The following is a 21,224-nucleotide window of genomic DNA, read 5'->3' on the forward strand; positions in this document are numbered from 1 at the left end:
ATAAGGAACAAAGCAAATGCCTTCGGTGGGAAAGAGGCTGAATGAATTGGCTATACCATGAGTTATTATATAGCCATTAGAAAGGAATGCACTAGTGCTCTACCCAATAACTTTGAAGACTTTCATCAGATAAGGTTGATGAAAAAAACAAAATGACAAGAAGGGTGTAATACTATCTGAATTTATTTTATTTTTAATTTTTTTTCATAAGTGAGAAAGGGGGAGGCAGAGAGACTCCTGCATGTGCCCGACCGAAATCACCCGGCTAACCCCCCTACCTGGGGATGCTCTGCCCATCTGGGGCCATTTCTCCATTGCTTGGCAACTAAGCTATTTTAGCTCCTGAAGCGAGGCCATGGAACCATCCTCAGTGCCTGTGGCCAACTTGGTCCCACTAAGCCATAGTTGCAGGAGGGGAGGAGAGAGAGAGAGAGACAGAGAGAAAAAAGAGGGGGTGGGGTGGAGAAGCAGATGGTCGCTTCTTCTGTGTGCCCTGGCCGGGAATCCAAGCCAGAACATCTACATGCCGGGCCAATGCTCTACTACTGAGCCAACAGGCCAGGGCCAACTATTTTAATTTTGTAACATGAATGTTGACCAAAAATACCTATCTCTAGCTCTCTTTTTCTCCCTCTCTCTAAATAGGATTATATAAATAGGGAGAAAATTAAGAAAGAACACACCAGGTTGTTAAACTAGTTAGTAAGTACTTAGCACATAGTAGATAGTAAATAGAAACACAAGAAACGGGTTATAGTCTCATTTGTTAATGATTAACTTTTTTGAAAATGACTAACTTTGGAATTAATCAATAAAAATGGTTCTGATTTTTGGCATTTTAGAAACAGCTTATCAAATGATCTGCATTTTGCAACCTTTTTTTTGTTTTGTTTTGTGGAGAAAGAGGGCACTGGGATGATAAGATCAGGATGAGTGTATGTAATGTAGTAGTGACTTGTGCTTGTGGAAATCTGAATGTATGGCAGGGTAAGCCTGATAGGGGCCTGCGGACACCTTACTGCATTACTATTCAGCAATGCCTTTCTTATGTTACTCAGTGGCTTCCTGCGACCTGTAAGGGAGAGAACCTTTCCTTCAAATGCTGGTAGTACAAGTCATCTTCTCTTTATTCTTTTTTCATTCTCATCTCCAATTCTACCCCTAGGATCATGTATATGAACTTCTCAACACCATTGATGCCTGCCAGTGCCATTTTGATATTGTAAGATTCTTTGCAATTTTCTTCTGTCCACAGAAAATGTCTTAGTTGGGACTATGTGTGGTGGGATGGGACTAGAAGACTAGCTATTCCTCCAGAAATATATATATAATATATAATGTATTGTAATATATATACAGGGGTGGGCAAAAATATGTTTATAGTTGTGAGTACATGAAACACAGAGTTTATTCTTTGAATCATTTTTTATTATTGTATTATTTATTTATAGTATAACTGTAAGCCTACTTTTGCCCACCCCTGTATATAATATACTATATAATGAGTGAATGGCTATTCATTCCAAGACTATAATTCTTTCATAAAATGTGCTGAAGTTAATGTGTGTTTATACGTGAAGCAGATCAGCAATGTGACTTATTTAAAACAAACATTACACAAAAGTTCTTATTCTACTCTCTCCAATCTCTAAATGCTACCTTGTTTCCTGGACTTCTTGTATCTTGATCTCACTGTTGGCCCCCAACTTTTGTTTTAGTTTTCAATCTTGTGAGGTCCTCCTTCTATTTTTTTATTATTATTATTTTTTTTGTGTGTGTGTGAGGTCCTCCTTCTAAATAGGCTCTTTCAGCATCTGTGTGGCACTGTCTGGAATGGTTATGGTAGTAGGGATGAATTGACCTTGCTCTTCTCGGGTTCCTCTGTATTTTTCTTGTAGAGTCTCAACTTTGACTTCACTCGAAGTTTCCTGGATTTGATCGTGACTTATACCTCAGTTATTTTACTTCTGTCACGGATTGAGGATCGACGGGTACTAATTGGCATGTACAACTGTGCCCACGAGATGCTGCATGGGCATATGTGAGTTAAGGGAATATGGGAGATGAAGAATCTCATACGTGGTGCTGTGAGGTAGGGAGTGGACACAAAGGAAATAGATGCCATGCTTTCTCATGTGAGAATTGAAATGATGATTCAGGCAACATAAAGCAACTTAGTACTTGTAAGTGTACACACCAACAAGTGCATTTTACATATAGTTAACTCTTGAATATCTTTTAGTAGGTTATTCAGTTTGCATTGTCTCTGATTTGTTTTTAATCCTGGGCTGGTTCCCCCTCCGCTTTGCAGATTATTGCAAAAAACAAAGAAACAGTTTTTTATGTTAGTAGGAATACTATTAGCAAGGTAAAGCCATTAGAGGTAAGTAATGTATAATAATACATTTCCACCCTCCTTTTCCAAACAAGAGGAGAGGAGATAGAGAGACAGACTCCTGCATGCACCGTAACCAGGATCCACCCAGCATCCTCCCTCTGAGGCTGATGCTCTGCCCATTTGGGACCTTGCTCACAACCAAGCTATTTTTCATGCCTGAGGAGGAGGCCACAGAGCCATCCTCAGTGCCTGGGGCCAACTTGCTCCATTTGAACTATGGCTGCAGGAAGGGAAGAAAGAGAAAGAGAGAAGGAGGAAGTGGAGGGGTGGAGAAGCAGATGATCACTTCTCCTGTGTGCTCTGACTGGGAATTAAACCCAGGACATCCACACTCTGGGTTGATGCTCTACCACTGAGCCAACTGGCCAGAGCTTATATTAATACAGTACATTTGAAGCCAAATATAAATGGATTTTGGATTATCTGCAATTCTGTGCTCCTCTATTAGTGCAATAAAAGTACTTAAGGGCTGAGAAAATGAAGACCAGAGGGATCAGAGTAGGCTGTGGCACATTGTTCTATGCATGGTGTATATTTTCATGACTGCAAGAATACCGATGTACATGCCTTACCCATTAGCTTTGGACGTGTATATATCCTTTTGGGTTGTATAAGGAATTGAATACAGGCACATTACTTGATTTATAGTTAATCCACATAAAAAAGAGTACCTATCATGTGTCTAACCCTATTTTGGGTGCTTATATGGAGGATGTTTTTATAGACCTGCTCAGAATTATGTGATTCTACCGAATCATAGCTTAATATACCTGGGCCTGGAATGAATTATATATACATGAATTCACAATTTAGTATGTATTTATTTGGAGGTGGTGGAGAAGATGCCAGCCGGCCTATGCACATGTTTTAATCCTGTATCAAAAACAAGAGTTGATCATGGTTAAGGGATGCCTATAACTCCTCTTTCCTCTGCTTTCTTCTAGTGACCCCAGTTTTCCCCGTCTGAGTCAGATGGTCTTGGAGTATGACCACCCTCTGAAGAAGCTGACAGAGGAATTTGGGCCTCACACAAAGGCAGGTTCCCTGAGAGAGTAGGGAATTCCCCAGGCAGAAGCATACTCTCCGCATCATTGACATTAAGGATTCATTTGTTTTTCCCCACAGGCTGTGAGCGGAGCCCTCCTCTCTTTGCACTTCCTCTTCTCCAGAAGGAACCAGGGGGCTGAGCAGTGGCGCAAGGCCCAGCTTCTGAGCCTCATCAGCAGCCCCCCTGCCATGATTAACCCTGCTAGTTCAGACACAGTGAGTTCTCCTTTCCACTTATCAGTGGAGGTGTTCTTTCTGCCAAGGCCATCTCTGTAGAGGGTGCTCCTTTCAGGAAATATCAGCCCTAAGAATGCTTTAGGACTCTTCCTGGACATGCTTCTAAGTTGATCACGTCTTCAGCTAAAAAATTGTGGTTGGGTTGGATATTTTGTTTGGACTAGGGTTAGTGTGTACCTGCCCATAGAAGGAGTTTAGTAAATATTCACAGAATGAGTGGGTGAAACTGAGTCAGTAGGCACCTATTAGCCCAGAAGGAACTTGAGCGTAGGCATCAATTAACTAACAAACATTTTTATTCTACTATGGTGAGCCCAATGCCCTTGCTTCAAAGAACTTATAGTCTAGTAGGAAAGGTATGCCATGAAGTCATAAAAATACAACTGATTGCACAAAGAAATGAGAAGTGCCAAATGAGTGAGTTATACTTTAAGTGGTAAAAGAATCCAAAGGAGGGGGATATCATGAGAAGATTTTGAGTCTTGCTCTCCTATTATTGAAACCATTGAAACGGTTAAAAAGAAGTTATGTTAAATCTTTTGTTTGTCCTGACTTCCATCCCAACCTCCTTTCCCCTTTCTCAACTATATTTTCCCCTTTACTTCACTTCTAGTGCCTTACGTCCATTATTGGCAAGTTTCCTAGCTATTGGTTTATCGGAGTGCTGTAATCCACTCTGCTAAAAATAAAAGCTGGTTTTGGTACTCACATTCTAGCTTGACTACATTAGTCTTTAGGGGGAGACTGAGTTAAATAACTGCTTGACCACCTCGGTCTCTCTTCACAGATGGCCTGTGAATACCTGTCCGTGGAAGTGATGGAGCGCTGGATTATCAGTAAGTTTTGTGGGATTAGATGGGAAGAGATATATGTTACATGAATAGCAAGTTCTAAAATCTCCTCTGCACTGTTTTACCACCTGCAGTTGGCTTTCTTCTTTGTCATGGGTGCCTCAACTCCAATGTCCAGTGCCAGAAGCTGTGGAAGCTGTGTCTGCAAGGCTCCCTGTACATCACGCTCATACGGGATGATGTGCTGCAGGTGCACAAGGTCACTGAGGACCTGTTTAGCAGTTTTAAAGGGTGAGACAGCAGAACCAAGCTCATCTCCTTTTGGGATTTTTAGCCCCTTCTCACGTGCTTTTTCAGTCTCCATGAGTGTTCTGAGTATGGGTGGTAAGGATTAATTCTATACTGCTCACAAGAATTAGGGGATATTTCAGACTGAATATGAAGCAATAAAATATCCCCTAATTTTTGTGAGCAGTGTAGTTATTGAAGAAATACTTATTGAATACCTACTATTTACTAGGTACTTCATTGGATTTTAGGGATTCATTAATTAATAAGATAGCATAGAGTTTAAGAACATGGGCTCAGGAAACAGATTACCTGGGTTTAAATTTTAGCTCAATGATTTACTAGCTGTGTGATCTTGGGCAAGTTACTTAACTTCTCCATGCCGTACCTCTAGGTCCTCATCTATAAAATGGAGATAATAACAGTGCTGCCCTGTGACCTACCTCATAAGGTTGTTATGAGGAATGAAAGAATTATTATTTATAAAGAAATTTATAGAAAATTGCCCAGTACATTGTAAGTGCTATATATGTGCTTAATAAATAAAAAAGACAAAATTTCTATTCTGAAGGAGATTACAAATTGGTGAAAAATAGACAAACTGTTGTGATATAGTATGGGATTATGATGTATAAACAAAGTGTTAGGGAAACATTTAGAAGGCCACTTAAACTGGCTCTGGAGGATCCAGAAAAACCTGGAGATAGACAGACCTGAAGAGTTAAACAGGTAAAGTGTGTGTGTGTGTGTGTGTGTGTGTGTGTGTGTGTGTGTAGTCAGGGAAGTTGCTTGAGGCAGAGATAGACATCCTAGGCAGAGAAAGAGGTAATTTCTGGCCCTGTATGTCCTGTTATAGAGTTTGAACCTGTCCTAAAAAGGATAGAGAGTCAGTGACTGATTTCAAATAGGGGAGTGACATAGTCATATTTGCATTTTAGAAAAAAATCACTCTGGCTACAAGGAAGAAAAGTAGAGGGCAAAAGTAGAGGTAGAGATTAAGTAAATTAGGATTTGAGGATGAAGTCAAGCTTTCTGGTATAGATACTTGGTATTCCTTAAGATATATAACATGTAAATATAAGCAAGTTTGTTGGGGAAAGATTATAAATTTAGTTTTGAGCAGATTGAACTTGAAGTGTCTATAGGACACTGAATACAGATGCATTTAGACCCTTTTTTTTCTTTTGTGGTTCTGGAATTTACAAGTGAGATCTGGATTTATATAAAGATTGGTAAAATGGTAATCAAAGCTATCCCTGTACTCAAGGAGAATATGTAGAATGAGAAGAGACTTGAACAGAACCTCTGGGAATATTGATATTTAAGGGCCAAGAGAGGCAGAGAAATCAGTGAGAAATGTTGAGAAGAGGGAAAGCAAATGTCAAGGGAAGACATTACAAGCTGGAAGGACTGGTTATCTCTGTTAGCTGATGTTGAGAGGTCAACTAAAGTGAGGACTGAAAAGTGTTTATTGTATATGACCACATATAAAGATGGTCTTACTGCCCTTCTGTGGACAACTGAAGTTGAATGGTGAGGTCGAAAACTGGGTGGCAGTAGGTTTAGGAGCAAATGAGATATAAGGGATTTAATAAATAACTCTTTTGAGAAGTTTGACCATGATGGAAAGACTAGAGAGAAAGCTATAATTAGAAGGAAGTGTAGGATTAGGGAAGGGGTCAAATGCCTTTATTTTATATATATATATATATATATATATATATATATATATATATATATATATATATATATATATAATATATATATGTATATATTAGCAAGAGAGAGACACACACACAGAGACAGACAGGAAGGGAGAGAGATGAAAAGCATCAACTTGTAGTTGTGGCACCTTAGTTGTTCCTTGATTGCTTTCTCCTATGTGCCTTGACTGGGGGGCTGCAGCCGAGCCAGTGACCCCTTGCTCAAACCAGCAACCTTGGGCTTCAAGCCTTTGGGCTCAAGCCGGCGACCATGGGGTCATGTATACGATCCCACACTCAAATCAGATGAGCCCACACTCAAGATGATGACCTCAGGGTTTCAAACTTGGGTCCTCAGCATCCCAGGCCAACACTCTATCTGTCTGGTCAGGCTTTTTATTATATACTGATCACAAAAATTAGGGGATATTTCAAAATGAATATGAAGCTATAAAATATCCCCTAATTATTGTGAGCAGTGTGTATATATATATAAATTTTATTAGTTTTTCATTGCGCATTGCGACACCTTAGTTGTTCATTAATTGCTCTCTCATAAGTGCCTTGACCATGGACCTTCAGCAGACCGAGTAACCCCCTGCTCGAGCCAGCAACCCCGGGTCCAAGCTGGTGAGCTTTTGCTCAAACTAGATGAGCCCGCGCTCAAGCTGGTGACCTCGGGGTCTTGAATCTGGGTCCTCGGCATCCCAGTTCGACGCTCCATCCACTGCGCCACCGCCTGGTCAGGCCATGAGCAGTATATTTTATAGTTGCAAAACTAACATCCAGAAATGTAAAGAATATAAGGTAGAAGTTGACTATAATCTCACCTCCCAGAATAGTTTGGTGTATGTCTTCTGGATTCTTGTCTTTATATATAAACATGTGAAGGTGTGCATGTATTTTCAAGCTTATATAAACAATTTTTAAAAAACAGTGAATCCACACTCTTATGTTCTACAGTTTGCTTTTATCCTGCACTTAGTGTAGTTTGGATATCTTTGCATATCAGTCTTTAGAAACTTACCTTATTCTTCTTAACAGTCGAATAGCATTCCATTATGTGGTTGTAACGTAATTTATTTACCCAATCCCCTATTGATGAACATTTGAAATATTTCCACTCTTAAAAATAATTACAAACAATGCTCTAATGAACATCCTTAGACATATATCTTTGTGAACATTTCTATAGGCTAAATTCTAGGAAGTGAAATAGCTGAGGTAAAGACATTTTAAATTTTAATAGCTGATTGACCTTTATACAGATATATTATCTACAGTCTATCTGAATACTTATTCTTTATACTCTCAACAACTGGATGTTATAGAAGAACTCATTGCCAGAATTAAGGAAGAGTAAATCTAAAATTAAAAACTTGAAGTTATAGGAAGTAGATTTGGATCTATATCTATAGACCCAGATCTAGCTGTATCTATATACCTAGATAGATCTAAATATGGAAAAACTTTCTAATGATTACCGGTTCTGAGAAACAGAAGAGATGTTTGAAGTGTTCAGTTCCCCATCACTAAGAATAACAACTAACATAAGATTTATAGAGTAGAGAGTCTTTGACATGAATGATATAATTTGATCTTCATGATACTTATAATCAGGTATAAGTATTAATGTCTTTTTAAATCAATGATAAAATGAAAACTCAGACTACATGTCACTCAGTTAAGAGGTAGAATTAGGAAATAATTCCAGATTTTTCAACTCTTAATTCTGTCTCTTTCCATTGTACCATGTAGATGTTAAAATAATTATTTGCCAGGAGAGTTGAATCCTGATTTAATTAAAATATGTTCCAACTCTAAATTTCTTTGATTGTGTGCTAAGTTCAATAAGGGAGTGGTTTGAAGAAGGGAAACGAAAGGTTATGAAGTTTGACTAATGTGGCAACAGTGATGCAGGACAAGAGAAGGCAGATGTAAGAAAGAGAGAGAGAAAGAGCCTAGGGGTTTGAAGCATGGGTTGCTTGTAGGAAATAAAAAAAGATATTGTGAGAAAAATCGAATATTACAGACCAAGAACAATGAAAAGGCCATTTAATTTGGTGACTTCAAAGTTCACATTAACCTTAGAGAGAGCAATTTGTTTGTCAAAGGCCTGTGGAAGTCAAGGGTCAGTGAAAGGTGAAGAAGTAAAAAAAACATAGATGTCTCTTTGGAGGAGTTTGGTGGTGTGGGAGAATGGCCAAAATTTAGTAGATTGTCATGGTCAAGTGAGGGTCTTTCTAGACTAAGGGGAGACTTTGTTGGGAGAAAAAAATAAGCCAGTGGGGAGGGAGATATTTAAGTAACAAGGGGATAAGTTATAAAATTAAATTCTAAGAGGTGGGGGTGGGTGGGAATGGGACTCCAGGTAGAGCCGGAGTAATTATTTTACTTGAGAGTAGAGTGTGTGTCACACTTACGCATTGCTGTTTTTTATCTCGCTCAAACCTGGAACAGTATTTTGGCTTGAAGGTGTCAAGGCATGGGCAGAGGACAAGAAGTCCACTTCCAGCTTTGCCATTAAGACCCTACTTGACCTTAGGCGGGTCATTTTTGCCCCTAGGTATTATTTTCTTCATCTGCAAAATAATGAAGAGAACTGAATAGTCGCTAAACTCTATGAGTATCTTATTAACAGGCCAGGGTAAAAGTAGGGTTTGGAAAGATCCTGATAATCAGGGCTGCCCACCCCCACAGATTGCATTTGGAAACTCTGAGGACTGGACAGGTGGGACAAGGCCTCTAACCAATGGTATGGCTAACCCTGCTGTGCTTGTCAATCCTCAGATATGGCAAGCGAGTGGCAGACATAAAGGAGAGCAAGGAACATGTAATTACGAACAGGTAAAGGTCGGGAATGGGTTCTCCAAGAAGGGGTGGTATAGGAATCTCTCCTAATCTTTGTTTTCACGGAAGCCACTCCCAGTTTCTATATAGCCTTATTGCCTCAACCCAAGAACCTGCTGCTGCTTTCCAGAATCTTGTGTTTTCTTACAAAGTCTAAATGTAGCATTGAACTTTCCTCTGTCTGACACCTTCTTTTTTTTTTTGTATTTTTCTGGAGGCAGACAGACAGACTCCTGCATGCTTGCGACCGGGACCCACCTGGCATGCCCACCAGGGGGCGATGCTTGACCCCTCTGGGGCGTTGCTCTGCTGCAACCAGAGCCATTCTAGCGCCTGGGCCAACTTTGCTCCAGTGGAGCCTTGGCTGTGTGAGGGGAAGAGAGAGATAGAGCTAAAGGAGAGGAGGAAGGGTGGAGAAGCAGATGGGTGCTTCTCCTGTGTGCCCTGGCCAGGAATTGAACCTGGGACTTCCACAAGCTGGGCCGAGGCTCTACCACTGAGCCAACTGTCCAGAACCTGACGCCACTTCTTAAATGCAGCTCTCTTCTGTGCTGCCATTAGAGGATTGCTAAGGGTGGGAGAGACCATGTTCTCGTTTCTACTTTTTTTTGTCAGTGGTCAGTTTCACTGTCGACGGCGCCAATTTCTGCGGATGGCAGTGAAGGAGCTGGAGACTGTGTTAACTGATGAACCAGGACTACTGGGTCCCAAGGTAAGAGAAAGAAATGTTGGGAGAGGGGGATGATGACAAAAAATTCTATGTAGGGAGTGATTTGGCATTCATGAGTTTTTGCATTTCTGAGTCTTCTGATATCTATTTGTATGTATGTGCTAATTCCCTTGAATCTTCCTGGAGTTCTCCAAACATCTTATATCTCTTTTTTGGACACTATTATAAGTTGTATACCACGTATTTTAGCTATTTGTGGAGGAAAGAAGATTGACTATAAGCGAATGTTAACACATGTACAGATCTGATTCTGTGTCACATAGTTTTTTGTGTGTCTCTGTATTTATTGAATACTATAGTTGGAGTGGTTACACAACTGTATCTATATACATATTATCATGATAATTTCCCGGTGCTGTGAAATCCATTTTTAAACTTGAACATTTTCATAGTTCCTGTCCTCTCCTTAGGCTCTTTATGCTTTCATGGCCCTGTCCTTCATTCGTGATGAGGTCACCTGGCTGGTTCGCCACACAGAAAATGTCACCAAGACAAAGACACCTGAGGACTACGCTGACTCGTTAGTACTTGACATGGTTAAAATCTTGACCTTAGATGAACTGGGAAAAGGACCAAGTGGGCATCAAATGACCTTAGGAGATCTCAGTTTCTTCCCTGTTATCACTGTCTTTGTCTCAGTTCATATTCCTAGTCTCAAACATCTCTCTGTTCTCATCATCGTCTTCGTAGGAGCATTGCAGAACTGCTTTTCTTGTTGGAGCAGATCAGGGCCCTGGTCCGAAGACACATCAAAGTGATCCAGCAATACCACCTTCAGTACCTAGCCAGATTTGATGCTCTTGTGCTCAGTGACATCATTCAAGTATGTTTAATTGGTTATACTTTGGAAATTTCAGGGTGCTCCCTGCTTATATTGCCTGGGGAACACCTTGACTGAATCTCAAAAAGCCCAATTTTCCCTTCTACCTTTGTTAAAAGAAAGAAAAGACTAATAATCTCAGCAGCCTTCCCTACACCCTCTTCCTTTCCCACCAAGGTGAAACTACATAGGGATAGAAGAGAAAAATAAAGAGAAATTAGGTGTTAGCATGGCAGGGAACCCAGGAAGTTTCCTCTATCTTTCGCTTGGCTATTTCTGTTTGTGGCACTTAGCAGTTCTTTCTCCCTTCGTACACTGACTGAACCTTGTGGTCCTCATTTCTATCCTGCTAAAACCTATGGCCACTTGATGGTAACTCCAACTTGTCTCTTAGAATCTTTCCGTGTGTCCTGAGGAGGAGTCCATTATCATGTCCTCATTCGTCAGTACTCTCTCTTCTCTGAATCTCAAACAAGGTAACTGGAGGGAAGTGGAGGAGGCAGGGTACATGTGAGGGTGAACATCTTTTTTTTTTTTCTTTTTTTTTCTAGAAATATTAATCTCTTGAGCCAAGGAATGGGACAAGAAGAATTTGAAGAGTATCTATTAGTCTGTGTGGTTGGTTATAGAGTGCTGCTTTGGTATTTCCTTTTAAACTTCTGTTTTTCTTGCAGTTGATGATGGAGAGAAATTTGATTTCTCTGGATTGAGGCTGGACTGGTTCCGCCTACAGGTAGGTCTGTTCCTACTAGGGGGCCTCCATTCTTAGGTTCTTCCTCCCACACAATCTCTTCTCTTTTTGTCTCCTAAGCTCTGCTATCTGGAGTGATTCAACATTGAAAACTGTTAATTGGAATGGAAAAAACCACAGCCAAACTGTAGCCTCAACATTGTTTTGGTTTTTTTTTTCTCCATTTATCTTGTTTTTCTCCACCCTTGTCTCAACTCTCACCATAGGCATACACCAGTGTGGCTAAGGCTCCCATGCACCTGCATGAGAATCCTGACTTAGCCAAGGTGATGAATCTCATTGTCTTTCACTCCCGAATGCTGGACTCAGTAGAGAACATGCTGGTGGAAACTTCTGACTTGTCTACTTTCTGGTACGTCCTGATTCAGAACTCTATTAACTGACCTGATCTTTTGAATGGCCTATGTGGAGGACTTTATTTGCCCAGACAGATAGGAAAGTCTTGTTTTCTTTAAGATTATTCTTAAAGGCAGAGGCTCAAACTCCATAGCTCACTCATTCTAGCTTCCACTAAGTGATAGGAATGTGAAGTTGATTCCCTTTTGTTCTGGCTTTCTTTAGAAAAACCATTTAGACTTTACACAGCCTTCCCTTTTCTGGGATAATTCGTCAATGTATTGTTTTACTCACTGTTATCTTTGGAACCTTCTTTTATTCTTGGGACATTATGATGTAGAAGAGCCATGCAAAACTTGATAGTTTAGTGGGAGAACTGAAAATAATCGAGAGGGCTGGAGAATAGGGCCTTTAGTGAACAAAAATGTTTGTCTTGCTCAGTATCATTTAGCATTTATTAAGTGACTACTGTTGTGCATAATTTAACCATTTGAGCTGATCAAACTAACAACGCAGTATGTTGTCTCTGTTCTGTGCATTGGATATAGATGGGAAGATAAAACATCCTTGTATGAAAGGGATATCAACAAAATACTTACAAATGTAAGGAAGTGTAAAAAAGGAGCAGATGATGTTGGGGGATGTAAGGTTAAGGAAAGATCAGTCTTAATCTGAGAAAGTTTTCTGGAGCCTGAGTGTTTAATTTTGGGAGTAATGTGAACCAATAGTCCTGAAAGACTTCTAAATTTAGGGGGAATGGCCCAAATCATGCAGAGGTTCTGAGGGAAGAGTAGCAAATTTTGTACAAGAGAAGGGAAGAAGATTATCACCAAACTGCCCTGGTATCCAGTAGAAAAGTCTGAAAGTTTTAGGTTTCTTGAGTTCCTGTCTACCTTAAGGGTAGGAACAATCATGAAGGGAGTGGTGAATATCAACAAATATTTGTTGAAAGAATAAATATTCTCTCCATCTCAATGTGGCCAGATCCTAAGCTCTGGTTTTAAGCCTGCTTCCCTTGTTCTTGCAGCTTTCATCTCCGTACCTTTGAGAAGATGTTCACTATGACCCTGGAGGAACCTACCATGTTGCGCTATGCCATTGCCTTCCCCATGATTTGTGCTCATTTTGTTCACTGCACTCATGAGATGTGCCCAGAGGAGGTGGGTACCCTGAACTTCAAACCCTGTCATCTTTCTTATCACATCTCATTTGTTTTCCCTCAAAACATAGTCCCCAAGAAGAACATGAACATAGGTATGTGATAGGAGTCCTTAAATGTCTCAGCTTTCTGTAGACTCTGTCCTCTCTCTGGGTCATAGGTTTTTTTATCTGTTGAAGGAGTGAGTAGCTCAGGCCAGAGACGCAGAGCAGTATTATGAGGAAGAAGTGGCTGTCTTGGTGATGATCATGTTTTCCATGCTTCCTTTTTCCCAAAGTACCCCCACCTGAAAAACCACAGCCTTCATCACTGCAACTCCTTCCTGGAAGAGCTGGCCAAGCAGACCAGTAACTGCGTCCTGGAGATCTGTGCTGAGCAGCGAAATTTGAGTGAGCAGGTAGGCTCAGCCCTCTCCCTGCTTAAGTTTCCCCTCTGCCATTCTTCTGCACTTCCCCCTCTATCTCCCTTTGTCTTCCTCTCAGCCGTTAAGTTCTCTGGCCTCTTTCTCTCCAGTAGGGCTAGAGCTTTTGTGTAGTTGAGTTTATGGCAGGATTCTTTTCATAGTGTGGCCCCTTAAGTCTTTACTACCTTGGGACTAGATCTTTTTTTTTTTTTTTTTGTAATTTTTCTGAAGTTGGAAACGGGGAGGCAGTCAGACAGACTCCCGTATGTGCCCAACCAGGATCCACCCAGCATGCCCACCAGGGGGCGATGCTCTGCCCATCTGGGGTGTTGCTCTGTTGCAACCAGGGCCATTCTAGCACCTGAGGCAGAGGCCACAGAGCCATCCTCAGCGCCCAGGCCATCTTTGCTCCAATGGAGTCTCGGCTGCGGGAGGGGAAGAGAGAGACAGAGAGGAAGGAGAGGGGGAGGGGTGGAGAAGCAGATGGGCGCTTCTCCTGTGTGCCCTGGCCGGGAATCGAACCCGTGACTCCTGCACGCCAGGCCGACACTTTACCACTGAGCCAACTGGACAGGGCCAGGACTAGATCTTAAAATACTTATTTGAATAGCTGCACTGTAACAAAATCTGTGCTGTTATTTGAAGAGTTCTGAGAAATGAGTTAACTTTCTCATTTACTTTCCTTTTTCTCCCTGCCCTGTGTACATAGACCTGGACAGTGATTCCCTAATCACCTGTCTTGCTTCACCTTCTGTCTATGTGCACCCTAATCTGTGGCTGTCTGCACATTTTTAGGCACCTCGTCAGTGCTTATCCTTGTTCTTGTGTGTTTGCTTTCCCCGCCCCTCTCCTCCCCTGACTCACTCAAAGCACCTGGTCAAGATTAGCTTAACCTAAATTTCAGAAAATTTGAAAAGGAGAAACTTGTTTTGCTGTTGCCCTGGAGTTTTATAGGTTGCCCAGACTACCCACTCCTTTTTGGGTTTGAGTCAGTCAAGCTTTGAAGCAACTTTGGTAGGAGGGGAGCCAGGTTTTGTGTATATGCACAGCTATATTATTACATAACCTTTCTATTTTCTCATTTGTAAAATGGGGATAAAAATAGTTTCTTCATAGAGGTATCACAAAAATTAAATGAAATAAAGTACGTTACATATTTAACATACAACTCTGGATAGATGTTAGGCTGTTACGTAATTTGGTATTTACTGGGTGCTAAGCTGGCTTTTTGGAATGGGATCCTGGAAGGAAGATACACAGCCCCTGCCCTAGGGGAATGTCCTAGTTTAAGGGGAAAAAAGGAATAAAAACACATATTTGAAAGACATTTAAATAATTAATGCAAGGGATATTTGTAAACAATTACATTTTCAGGACACAGTTTTGCTCAGTGCTGAATCAGGGATGACTAAAACATGTGAGCAACTGTTTCACACACCAGAACTTTTGCCATCAAATGAATATTGGTCCTTCCAAAGTTATTATTTTGAATAAGCTATTAGTGATGTTGCTATTATTAATGGAATTACATTTTTTTGGCATTACTTTTGGAATTTACCATGAACACTTTTGCATAATTTCAAGGCTGATACATATTTGTCCATCAAGGTGGACTTGATTTTTTTTTTGAAACAGTAAGAGCTTGGACTTAAAAAGTGAAGTGTGATTACAAAGTAACGAAAGTAGTTTTTCCCATGACTCTTATGCTGCTCTAAAATTAGTTCCAAATGAGGAGTTTCCAGATGTGCTCTCTGCACATGCTCAACAGCATTTGATGGCCTGCCCTGTGGTGGCGCAGTGGATAAGGCGTCAACCAGGAATGCTGAGGTTGCATGTTTGAATCCGCAGGCTTGCCTGGTCAAGGTACATACTAGAAACAACTGTGAATTGGTGCTTCCTGCTTCTCCCACTCCCTTGCCTTTCTCTCTCTCTCCTCTTTCTAAAATCAAGAAATAAAATCTTTTTTTTTTTTTTTTTTTTTTACAGAGACAGAGAGAGGGATAGACAGGGATAGAGAGATGAGAAGCATTAATCATTAGTTTTTCGTTGCGCATTGCGACACCTTAGTTGTTCATTGATTGCTTTCTCATACATGCCTTGACCGTGAGGCTACAGCAGACTGAGTAACTCCTTGCTCAAGCCAGTGACCTTGGGTCCAAGCTGGTGAGCTTTTGCTCAAACCAGATGAGCCTGCGCTCAAGTTGGCGACCTCGAGGTTTCGAACCTGGGTCCTCGGCATCCCAGTCCGATACTCTATACACTGCGCCACCACCTGGTCAGGCAAAAATCAAGAAATAAAATCTTAAATAACAACAACAAAAACAGCATTTGACTAAAAGGAGAACATTCCTTTTAGGTGGTTACCTAAAGGTGGTTACCATGAAGGAGACACCTGAATATGTAAGGTCTATCTTAAATTTTCTGTATGGTTAACTGGGACATTTGGGTGAAGAGAAGGATGCAGAATTGATATTTAAAGTAGCTAGCAAGAAATATAATATCTTACTTAAAATGAAGAAACAAAACAAAAGAAAGACATCAAAAGAGAGAGCTGACCATGTTGTGAGCTCTGAGTCTTCAGTGGGCTGGGGTAGTGTGGGTAATTGTCTGCATCAGACAGAATATAAGGAATGCAGCAGGTGAGATGGTTGTTCCACACCAGCAAAGAACAACTGTCTTCCAGGCTGGAAGACCCTAGAAAGTGCAGTTGAGTGGAGCTCTTGTATTCTATTCCTTTTACTTAAATTTTCCATCAGGAAAGACTCTTTCAGGATGTGGGTGGGAGATTGATGATCTGGTCCCTGAAAGACACTGCCATGTTGAGATGTTAAGCCTCAACATGGGGTGACATTTAATAAAAACTAAAAGAGGTTAGCATTTTGCGAATAGGCGCCATTAGAGAAAGAGATGCTAGATAGAGAGAGAAAGGAAGAAAGATAAAAGGACAATCATGGAGGAACATTTTTATAACTGTTAGATGGGATACTTGGCAGTTTTAGGAACTGATCTCATCTCTCCATTAACTGGTGTTTGTTTCGAAAGCTTCTGCCTAAGCACTGTGCCACTACCATCAGCAAGGCCAAGAACAAGAAAACCATGAAGCAGAAGCAGACTTCCAAAAAAGGAGAGCCTGAGAAGGACAAGCCAGGAGCTGAGAGTCATCGGAAGAACCGCAGCCTTGTCACCAAGTAAGGATCTGGGCCCTACGGGGCCAACTGGGCAGTGGCCCAGAGAAAGGAGAACAGGGAGGAGGGAAGGTGATACAGCAAAAGAATGCAGGAGTGGAGGTGGGGGATGACAGATATGGAAAAGCACTTACATGTGAATTCTCTACTTTGCCTTTGTAGTCAGTCTCAATGTGTACTATCCTAGTCTGAGTGTTCCGAGAAGATCAAAGGGGTCTGAAGATCGTGGCCTGGCAAACCTTTCCTAGTTTATGGGCAGTGCCCGACCCATAATCAAGGCTCATTTTACTTTCTCCATGTTATGCAGTATGGACAAGCTGCACATGAACTTGACAGAATTGGCACTGACAATGAATCATGTACACAGCTTCCCTGTGTTTGAACATACTCTCTTCCCTTCTGAGTATCTCAGCAGCCACCTGGAGGCCAGGTTCAACAGGTATCACTCTTTCCTTGTCTTCTATGTTTGTGTAGTATGGTCATTTTCAAAATTGGGTTCCATTCGATTCACCTTGGCGGTCATGCAACACCCTGGAGATTTTGATGCTATTACTCTGGCATAGGCTCCCAAGCATTTCTGTTGAAAGCAAATAAGTGAAAAAGAACCCCACATCTCTACATGTGGTTCTGATGAATAGCCAGGTTGATCAGCACTGGTTTAGTGGAACCAGGGAAGCCTTTGCTGTCAGCAGAAATGTTTTGAGATCCTGGTCATTAGCTAAGATGCTCAAGTAGGTTATTTAATTGTTTGGGCCTTAGTTTCCTACCCTGTGAAGTGCGGATAATGATATTTACCTTCATTGATAATTGAGGTCAATAATTGATTGATAATTGAGAATTACCTATAGTTGAGAATTGGTAGAGAATTAAAGGTTAAAATGAGTGCAAAGTTCCTGATGTACATATGTATAATAGGCCTCCATAAAACACATTCTCGCCCTGGCCGGTTGGCTCAGTGGTAAAGCGTCGGCCTGGCGTGCAGGAGTCCCAGGATCGATTCCTGGCCAGGGCACAAAGGAGAAGCGTCCATCTGCTTCTCCACCCCTCCCCCTCTCCTTCCTCTCTGTCTCTCTCTACCCACCCAGCCTAGGCTCCATTGGAGCAAAGATGACCCAGGCACTGAGGATGGTTCTGTGGCCTCTGCCTCAGGTGCTAGAATGGCTCTGGTTGCAACAGAGCAACGCCCCAGATGGGCAGAGCATCGCCCCCTGGTGAGCATGCCGGGTGGATCCCGGTCGGGCACATGTGGGAGTCTGTCTGACTGCCTCCCCGTTTCTAGCTTCGGAAAAATGAAAAAACAAACAAACAAAAAAACCCACATTCTCTTTCCTCTACTTTGCCCCTCATTCCATTGCCCCCAAAGTAGAAGGAACATCCCTCAGATTGGAATTGGGCACTATAGTCACCATTTAGGGTAATGAGGGAAGGAATTGTTCTGAATAATCCCTTAGTTTTCTATGGGAATATGTAGTATATTTACTCATTTATTCAAATATACTGCTCACAAAAATTAGGAGATATTTAAAAATGAATATGAAGCAATAAAAAAGAGAAGCATTTTATTTTTTATTAAAGAAGAACATCAGAAAAGCAAATGATAAGTCAAAGAAAGTTGTTTGATTATGCAAATGAGATGCAAAAGCAGCTTTTATTTCATTGGTGAAAATGCACTTATACAAAAGGCTGAAAGTATTGGAGTATCTGCACCTTTCCTGATCCCCTAATTTTTGTGAGCAGTGTATTTATCGAACAAATTGTGTTTGTTAGCAGTGTTCTAGAACTTGTTAAAACAGCAGTATACAGAACATAAAAATTCCTGCCCCCAAAATGTTCACCTTCTAGTGGGGAAGGTAAATGAACAAAAGAAAGTAGAATATATACTAGATTAGATAAGTGCTAAGTAAAAGACTAAATGAGGAAAGGGAGATAGGCAGTGGCGTGTGTGCATGTGTGCATGTGTGTGTGTTGCAATTTTAATAGAGTGGCCAGGAAAGGCCTGCTTAAGAAAGTGACATTTTAGTAAACTCCTGAAGTAAGTGAGGAAGCCAAGCACGTGACCGTTTGGAAAAAGAACAGTCTAAACAGAGGAAACAGCAAATGCAAAGGCTCTGAGGTGGGAGCTTGCCTGGTATGTTCAGGAGACATGGAGGAGACCAGTATGGCTGGAGTAGAATGAGCCAGGGGAGACTGGTAGGACATGAAGTTAGAGAGGTTGAAGGAGTAGCATACCATCCAGAAGCTTCTGGCATTATAAGGCCTTTGGCTTTTATTCTAAGTGAGATGGGGAACCTTGACAGGGTTTGAGCAGAGCAGTCCATGATTTCATTCAACATTTCAATAGGATTACTCTAGCTGCACGAAGTGGGCCTGGACAGTAGTAGGGAGAATGGTTAGGCGTCTGCGTGCTCATTCTAGAGATGCACATTTATTTTTTCAATTAGGTTTTTGCTTGTGTGACAGTAAATTTAGTTGTTTTTTTTTAATTCTATATACTAGCATATCTCAAGTGCATATACAACATCAAGAAGATAACAAGTTGATAATTGTCCATGTATAAACCTTCAGAGTTGGCAGTGGTTTATAGGCCTTGGAGCAGCGTGGGTGTGATATTCTAGTTTTTCCTGAATATCTCTAATACTTTCTTCATGGATAAAGTTGTTCCTAAAGCCCCAACATTGGCCTGGAGGTTTGGCATCAATGAAAACCCTAAAGTAGATGAAGTGAAGCCCAGGCCAGGTAGTGCCGTTGGTTAGTGTCATCCTGACAGGCCACGATCACAGTTTTGATTCCCAGTCAGGGCACAAATAAGAATCAGCCAATGAGTGCATCAATAAGTGAAAGAACAAATGATGTTTCTCTCAGTCTCTCTCTAAAAAAAGATTGGACTTGCTCCCAGTCGGTCCCTTCTGTATTATTTTCCCTCAGGTGGGTTCTTTTCTCTTCTTTCTCCTCTGAGTAGCAAGCCCTCCTGCTCCCTTCCTCTCCCCTGCTATAAACATTATGCCTGAAACAAAACATAAAGCTTCTCAAACTGTGGTTTTAGGAAAAATGTGATTACTGTATTTCCCCATGTATAAGACACTCCCATGTATAAGATGCATCTTAATTTTGGGGTCTGAAATTTGAAAAAAAAAGTATTATGTAAAGTTACTGAACTCAAGTTTTATTCATGATAAAATTCATACAACTCCTCATCACTGTCAAAACTCCCATCCATTAGCTTGTCCTCATCTGTGTCTGATGACGAATCACTGTCTTCAACAATGAGTGCAAAAACAAGCGTAAGTGGAAAATGCAAGTAAAAAAATCTACAGCCACTGTATAAGACGTACCCAGTCTTTAGACCCCAATTTTTTCAAAAACGGTGTCTTATACATGGGGAGATAATGGGAACTCATTCATATTGAGGTATGAGTGACTGGCAAAGGCTTTGGCAAAGTGGGATGTTTCTCTTCCCCCTACCTTTTTTTTTTTTTTTTTTTTTTTTTTTTTCATTTTTCTGAAGCTGGAAACAGGGAGAGACAGTCAGACAGACTCCCGCATGCGCCCAACCGGGATCCACCCGGCACGCCCACCAGGGGCGATGCTCTGCCCACCAGGGGGCGATGCTCTGCCCATCCTGGGCGTCGCCATGTTGCGACCAGAGCCACTCTAGCGCCTGAGGCAGAGGCCACAGAGCCATCCCCAGCGCCCGGGCCATCTTTGCTCCAATGGAGCCTTGGCTGCGGGAGGGGAAGGGAGAGACAGAGAGGAAAGTGCGACGGAGGGGTGGAGAAGCAAATGAGCGCTTCTCCTGTGTGCCCTGGCCGGGAATCGAACCCGGGTCCTCCGCACGCTAGGCCGACGCTCTACCGCTGAGCCAACCGGCCAGGGCCCCCCCTACCTTTTAACAAGGAAAATTACCTTAGGTCAAAGGACTGACTGAATTCTCAGGTTCCTGGGGAAAGTATTTTAGAAAGAGATGGGGTGCAGTGGGAACGGGTGTTCCTGTGTGCCCCTAAAGTAATAGTTAGTCCTCATTTAATGTAGTTGGTAGATTCTGTGACTTCAAGTGAAACAACATATAAGAAAACCAATTTTACCATATAAAAAAGAGTTAAGTTCTTATGGCATCTCATCAACATTACAATGAAAGAACAATGTTAGAACAAAAAGACATTATACAAGGGCCTGCTGTCCAGTGTGAACAGTTCTCCCACCTTCCCTAGGGTTGGCTCCAGCTGTGTGCGTCAGCCAGCCCTGGCGTCCCACGGCCACTGGGGACTGCACTGCACTTCCTGGGACTTCTAGGTGTGGTTTTCCGTTTCTGAACGTGGTTAGAATTCTTTCCGTGGAGAAAAGACAAAGTACTGGCCCTGAGAATGAAGGTGGTATGAGCCCTCATGTAGAATTAGATGACATTTGGGAGCCCAGATCTTTTACCACCTGAACCAATTTCTCCAGAGGAGGCAGAAGAACGTAATGGTTAGGAACCAAATGTTCTTGGATTCAAGTCTCATTTCTGCCACTTGCCGGCGATGTGGACT

General features: G+C 41.6%; 1 protein-coding gene across 2 annotated transcripts in view; it reads left to right on the plus strand.

Annotated features, from left to right (window-relative positions):
• Window positions 1-21,224, plus strand: part of NCKAP1L (NCK associated protein 1 like) — a 51,375-nt gene that overhangs the window by 8,857 nt on the left and 21,294 nt on the right. For both annotated transcript variants that reach the window (XM_066369687.1, XM_066369686.1), the window contains exons 4-20: window positions 1,166-1,222; window positions 1,899-2,041; window positions 3,343-3,433; window positions 3,524-3,661; window positions 4,470-4,518; window positions 4,608-4,764; window positions 9,255-9,311; window positions 9,930-10,026; window positions 10,455-10,564; window positions 10,735-10,867; window positions 11,259-11,340; window positions 11,539-11,597; window positions 11,822-11,967; window positions 12,979-13,111; window positions 13,388-13,507; window positions 16,556-16,701; window positions 17,006-17,137. In XM_066369687.1, coding sequence (XP_066225784.1) covers window positions 1,166-1,222; window positions 1,899-2,041; window positions 3,343-3,433; window positions 3,524-3,661; window positions 4,470-4,518; window positions 4,608-4,764; window positions 9,255-9,311; window positions 9,930-10,026; window positions 10,455-10,564; window positions 10,735-10,867; window positions 11,259-11,340; window positions 11,539-11,597; window positions 11,822-11,967; window positions 12,979-13,111; window positions 13,388-13,507; window positions 16,556-16,701; window positions 17,006-17,137 — 1,850 coding nt within the window. The remainder of the gene's footprint in view (window positions 1-1,165; window positions 1,223-1,898; window positions 2,042-3,342; window positions 3,434-3,523; window positions 3,662-4,469; window positions 4,519-4,607; window positions 4,765-9,254; window positions 9,312-9,929; window positions 10,027-10,454; window positions 10,565-10,734; window positions 10,868-11,258; window positions 11,341-11,538; window positions 11,598-11,821; window positions 11,968-12,978; window positions 13,112-13,387; window positions 13,508-16,555; window positions 16,702-17,005; window positions 17,138-21,224) is intronic.

The sequence above is a fragment of the Saccopteryx leptura genome, chromosome 2, assembly GCF_036850995.1.
Source record: "Saccopteryx leptura isolate mSacLep1 chromosome 2, mSacLep1_pri_phased_curated, whole genome shotgun sequence".
NCBI lineage: Eukaryota > Metazoa > Chordata > Mammalia > Chiroptera > Emballonuridae > Saccopteryx > Saccopteryx leptura.